Source organism: Akebia trifoliata, chromosome 16, assembly GCF_017979445.1.
Source record: "Akebia trifoliata isolate Shusen 1 chromosome 16, ASM1797944v1, whole genome shotgun sequence".
Classification (NCBI taxonomy): Eukaryota; Viridiplantae; Streptophyta; class Magnoliopsida; order Ranunculales; family Lardizabalaceae; genus Akebia; species Akebia trifoliata.
This window is the reverse complement of record NC_141390.1, coordinates 9,532,339-9,538,650: the sequence shown is the minus strand read 5'-3', so window position 1 is coordinate 9,538,650 and position 6,312 is coordinate 9,532,339. Positions and strand designations below refer to the sequence as shown.

Genomic DNA, 6,312 nt, shown 5'->3' with positions numbered 1-6,312 from the left:
TCGAAATGAGCACACTAGGCAAGTCGATCCCTCAACTCATCAACCTCAGCTCGAAGCTTAGCCACTTCATTACCATCACTACTTCCGGACTGGGCAAGGGCAGATGTCAGTCGAGCAATCTCTCTCTGCATCTTCTTTTCAGATTGAAGCCAAATAGCCTGAATTCGACGATGATCAATTTGAGACTCCTCAACTCGATATCGGTAATCAAAGAAAGATGAAGCACTAGGGCGTGTCCGAGGAACTATCGATACCGATGGTCTCCCAGAAACGAGCTCTCGAATCCAATGCAAGTATGCCGGGAATTGGTGTGCTGCAAAGATGGGTCGACTCAGGACCTCAATTCGACCTCATTCTTTCACAAGTCGACTTAAGAGTGCAGTCGACAATGGACCAACCAACTCATTGTAATTCTCCGAGATGAGCACACCCTGGTCATAGCCAAATTGACGAAGAACCCGAAGTGGTACATAATGAGTTGTCTCGTGAAGACCAATCAAAACAAAAAAACGGGCCCCATCAAAAGCAATCACGGGGGACCCTCGAGGTTGGAAGGCACCAACCCATCTCACTTCCTCATCATCAAGGTTGCCAATAAAAAAATACCATTCTTCTTTGCCACCTGAGATAAAGGGGGCAACTCGCCTCGACATCATGAGTACGAGATCAGCATTAACACAAAAGGGGCGATTAACCACTTCAGTTGAAGCCAGATGATCCATGAACCAAAGCTACAATAATAGGAGTATTCTAAACTCAGGAAACTAGTAAATTCAAATTTAAATTTAAACCCAAACTGAGATGGAATTTACCTGCAGGAGGTGAGCACATCCTCGAAAAATCAGATCACGACCAGAAGAACAAGCTGTGAGGGATTGGAACATTCCGCTCAAAAGCATCGAGGCCAACCGGCGTCCCTCCCAGACTTGTTGCACAACGTGAATAAGAGAAAGATCTATGATGTCTCCACCACCTGGGAACAAGAGTTGACTCACAACCATCAAAGTGAGAGCCTTAAAATGAATCAAAGGCTTCGAGGGATCCGTGAGGCATCCAATCAAAAAAGACTTGGACATTGTCTTCAAAATCGATCCGCCATCTGGAATCTTCAAAAATTTGCGATTTATATCCAAAAAATCGGAAGCCTCACTTTGGAATCCCTTACGCAATAGTGGAATCACAACGGGGTTCGATATCTCAAGCCCCAACAATACTTCAAATTCCTCGATAGTGGGAGTCATTTCATATACCCCAAATCGAAAAAGACTAAGCTCAGGAATCCAATACCCCAACATAGCCTCAATCAAAGTCCATTGCAATGGAACCTTAGGCAAAGAGAGGGCGAACCCCAACTTGTTCAAGCACCATCGAGCTCTATCATCATTGTCCATGCTATCTATCCAACTACTCAAAAAGAATCAACAATGCCCATACCTTTTCAAGTGGGAAGAGTAGATGACACCTCCATAGAGCTTGAGAAGAAGCTTTGAGAGAAGAAGAGTAAGTAAAATCGGCCAAAAGTGAAAAAGGGAAGTAAAGGTGAAAATGAGATGTTAGGACTTAAGTAAATCATTCTGGTCTGTGCCCAAAACACGGATGCAATCAAAGATAACTTATCCATGCCAATAACACAGACGAAGCAAGATATGACTGATCCGTTCCAATGGCACGGATAAGACATAAAACACCCTATCCGTGCTCTTGGAACGGATGAACATTGAAAAAGCCCATCCATGCTGAGAACATGGACCAGAACATTCTTCAGCCTTGGGGCCCAAGACATTTGAAATGCTGATAAATTCCAGATTACATAATGTTTATCTCAGAGCTTAATCACATAAAAATGATAGAAATTCCTACATGCTCGATAAACGTGTTCAAAACTCGCAAAATTTCTCGAGATATATATCAGGCACATAGGAACTCGTCAAGATCATATTGGGCCAAATCAGACATCGAAGGGTCACATCACTCACCATGAGTCCCAAACGACTCACACCACTCAAGAGCACACTCGAAGGGTCCTTGGGACCCTTATCGCACCCTTTACCCGCCCGTAAACTCATCGACACTCAAAGGTGTTCAAAAAGCCCCAATGATCGATATCACACCCGAGAAGCTCGAATGAACCGCACATATAGTCATACAACAAATGTAAATAATGATAAACATACAAGCATATATATATAAGTAAACTGTTTACAAATATGTCTGAGTTTAATACAAGAATGTTTACATATGTTGCAAGGTACAATAAGATCAGATAGATAGAGGAGCATCATCCCGGGGGCTCTGAGTCTCTGGGATAGCTCCAAAAGAAGATCCGACCACCGCACCGAGCCAGACACCCCGGAAGAAGGTAGACCGTGCATCCGCAGCCGTCCCTCCGAATCCATGAAGAAAAGCTCAGCATCCAGGGCAGCATCCTGCTCTGTAGTCCCGGCAAGATCAGTACCTGGAACGGAGGGTCCAGTGGAGGGGGAAGCCTGAAAATAAGATAAACAAAGCATATCAAGCGACAATGATATATGCAACATGGGTAGAGAAATGAACGGCTAAAATGCAAATACTTACCCTAGGAGGTGTTGGAGGTTGCGCAGAGGTGCTCGCTCCATCTCGGCGTCGATAGTAGTCCTGAAAAGATCATATGTTGGAACCAGTCAAAATTTAATACCATGAGCTATGATCTACAAGACAGAAAATAAACGAAATGGCGTACCATCTCAGCCTGAAAACGAGACTCGCGCATAGCCATCTCCAACTCCAGCTCCTGGATCCGGGCTGCCTGAGTCTCGAGACGAGCCTCCTACTCCTCCAACTGAGCAGATTGCTCCTCCACCTCCGCCCTAGAGGCCCTCCACCTGTTCTCCATCTCCACTGCTCTCGTCGCTTGGGCCTCAATCACATCGTACCCCTCTCGCAGACGACGAAGATCATCAGCCTGAAAATAAGAAAATCAACCAAGTAAGAATTATAAAGCGGAGAAAATTCTAAAGAAAAGAAGGCAATGACAGAGTACGTACCGTCACGGCATTCTCCTGAAGCAATACCCCTCCAATCTCGGTGATCCCGGCCCGGGCAGTGACAGCAGGCATGATGCACCCGATCGAGGCCTCTCGGAACCACGCCTGGTAGTCACCCCCTCTCACCAGCCCAGCAGCATCTACGCCCCTCGCCTGGGCAAGATACTCATCCACCGTCATCGCACCCAAGATAGGCTCAGGTGGAGCGACAGGGTTGCAAAGACTCCCGTCATGCTGGAAGAACAAGCGCTCCCCTAGATAAAATGTATGTCTCTGCTCACCGATGAAGTAGGGGTAGTGCTGTAGTCTAGTGTTACGCCTATAGGCGTTCCTCACCTCCTGCCTCCCGCTAACGGTGCAGGGAAGGTCTCGCAAAGTAACAGAGAAGATCTGCAAAAGAGATAATCAGAAGACAGAAAATTTTAACGCCAAATGAAAGAGAAAAGTTCAAGTACTCACGTCTCAAAGACGACACCGGTCAATGTGGGCCCGTGCACTCCTAGGGCTGCTCCTAATGGCCCTAGCATCTCTGGTGGCCCAAAATGCCCCCAAGGGGTAACCCTCATCAGGGTGACGACAAGTGGGTAGGTAAAATGGAAAGAACACATGAACAAAAATCTGGAGGGAAAAACGTGAAGTGTCAGACAGTGAATGAGATGTCAATAAGAAAATTGGGGAAGAATAAGACTGAGACTTATTTACCTCAACAAAATGCCAGAAGAATCGAGTGGAGATGCCAGCTCCACGAGGCACAGTGATGCCCGCCACTACTCGATCAAGTCCGACCAGAATGGTACCATAAATGAGACTACCCCAATCAAAATTGCCAATGTGGTCGATATCACGCATAACAGAGAGGAATGTGGTGGAAACTGAAGAATTGTCCTCTAAGAAGAAATAGCTGCCAATGAGGAAGAGAAAATAGATCAGAAAGATGATGTCAAAATCACGGTCACCGAAGCGGGCCGATCTCTCTCTATAGGTAGGCGGAGCTCCATCCTCTCCCTCAATCAACAGCAGACCCATCAAGACCTCCGTACTAATGCGCCCCTGCTTCCCTACCATGGAGGCAGGGACTCTGGTGATGCCTAATAACTCGCCCACCTCCTGGATAGATAGCAGAGTCAAAGGTAGAGGCTCTCCATCCATCGCGATACCCGTTGCAGACACCTCGATTTGAACGGACCCTCACTTAAAAGGGCCCAAAAACAATAATGTTTCAATAAATTCGACCAACGGGCCTCAATGGCCCGAATAATCGAAAAATGATATTTTCGCCGAAACCCAAGCCACTACCACCTCTCAATGGGTTAGTAGGTCTACCAAAAGGGTTCGACACACTCCCATCTACCCCGCTCCATGCGAAATACCGATTTCCCAACAAAAGGGGCCAACAGGCCCCTAAGGCCCAAAAAACATCAAAAGTGACAACTACGGTTAAATCAATGCTCTTAAGACCACCCCATGGTCTCGAGGACCCGCAAAAAGGGTAGTGACCCATCCCACAGCTGTTCAACATCGTCGCTTCGCGCTCACATACAAAAATTGATGAATTTCCCAACGGGCCCGAAAGCCCGATTCGCCAACACGTGGCATTTTGACTAAATCAATGATTTCAAAAAATAAAAAAAAATCAAAAAAAAAATAATAAAAATGTGAGACTTGGGATGCCTACCCCTTCATCCAACCTTCACCGTTCCATCTCCAAATCCGGTATCCAATCCAAAACAACCCACAACCCTTCTAAACCCAAGCCCAATACATTAAAAGCCCATAAACCACTATCGATACCCAATTCACTATCCAACCCATAACCTCAACCCATTACCCACATCAACCAATCAACCCCTCAACATTCAAAAGATGACACTTGTCAGCACCACCCTGCACCTCCTCATCCAACACCCATCCCACACCATGCTCTAAACAACTCATCTAACCCATCTCACCTCTCTCCCAAAATCACCTCAACCCATACCCTACCTAACCTAACCTAACCTTATCCCCATCCTCTAACTCAACAACCACCTACACCTCCACCCCATCCCTAATCCATCACCATTATCGCACATCATCAACCACCCACATCACACCCATACCCGACCCATCACCTTTCCTAAACACACTCCAATAAAATACACTCAAACCCATACTTCATTCATCATCAATCAATAACTATTTCCTCTTCTAATCAAACAACCCCCATTGTAACACCCCGAATTTTTAATTCGTATCTCGAGGAAAAATAAATAGTGGAATTTTAAGAAAATCTTGAAAGTGGGATTTAGGGGTAAAATTTTAGGATGTTTCTGATCATTTTTAATGGAATCTGACCTCACCATTAGATTCAAAATGATCGAAAAAACATAGTTTAGCCTGTAAGCACGCTCAAATGCGAGTCCGAATATAAAAGTAGCAAAATCCTCGATTATCGGGTCGGACCAGGCTAAAACATTGACTTTTTATTAGAGTAATAATTTTTAAAATTCGATCATACCATTGGGTTCATAACGAAAAATTATTCAACATGGACTATTTATTTGTCATTTTTGGAGATCAGGAAGTTGAATTATCGCCAAAAACGAAAACGACATCAAGTTTAGGGGTCACGTCAGGCCAAAAATGTAAATTTTGATGGAGACATAATTTGTAGAAATTGACTATACCATTAGATCGGAACGAAAAATTAGGCAAAATAGAGTATTCGTTTGTCAGTTTTGGAGTCCGAATGATCAAGTTATCGCGATCCAAACAATAGAGCGAAATACCAATTCGTCCCAAATTCCATTTAAATAATAATTTAATTTTTTTTTATAAACTCATCTTCCCCAACGCGTCATATGGCCGCGAGACATATAAAACGAAAAAATTTGATTTTTCCTCCGATTCTTCCACCTCAGATCTCTCACAAACGGCTCGTCGTCGACGATCGACGCAGAAGAAGGGAGAATGTCCGCAGCTACGTTCTCTACAAAACCCACCCAACCTTTCTTCGTTTCACTTTCTATTTCACCCGATATCGTCAAAAATCAGCCGTATTTGGATACGAAAATTTCGAAACTTTGACCTCGGATTTCGTCCGTTTCGGGGTCAAATCGCTTTCGACGCAGAAGGAAGGAGAAACGTCCGCAGCCTCATTCTCTACATAACCCAACCAAATTCCTTCCGTTTTCTCGTATTTTTCACCCCGTATAGTCAAAAATCAGCCGTATTTTTATACGGAGATTTTCGTAACTTCGACCTCATTTTCATCGGTTTCGGGGTCAAACCGCCTTTCGCCGTAGAAGGG

General features: G+C 44.8%; 1 protein-coding gene across 1 annotated transcript; it reads right to left on the bottom strand.

The window, feature by feature from the left end:
- Positions 1–2,806: 2,806 nt before the first annotated feature.
- On the bottom strand, positions 2,807–4,172 carry LOC147382531 (uncharacterized). Its single transcript, XM_086427179.1, has 3 exons — positions 3,726–4,172; positions 3,024–3,413; positions 2,807–2,941 (listed from the first exon to the last, which is right to left on the bottom strand). The coding sequence occupies exons 1-3, from the start codon at positions 4,170–4,172 to the stop codon at positions 2,807–2,809; spliced, it is 972 nt and encodes a 323-aa protein (XP_086283305.1).
- Positions 4,173–6,312: the final 2,140 nt, after the last annotated feature.

Bases quoted from the DNA above. Each gene is read 5' to 3' on its own strand.
- LOC147382531 (XM_086427179.1), bottom strand. From the start codon at position 4,172: ATGGATGGAGAGCCTCTACCTTTGACTCTGCTATCTATCCAGGAGGTG. The intron at 3,414-3,725 runs GTAAATAAGTCT...TCTCTTTTGCAG, and splicing joins TCTTCTGGCATTTTGTTGAG to ATCTTCTCTGTTACTTTGCG. The intron at 2,942-3,023 runs GTACGTACTCTG...TCTTATTTTCAG, and splicing joins TTCAGGAGAATGCCGTGACG to GCTGATGATCTTCGTCGTCT.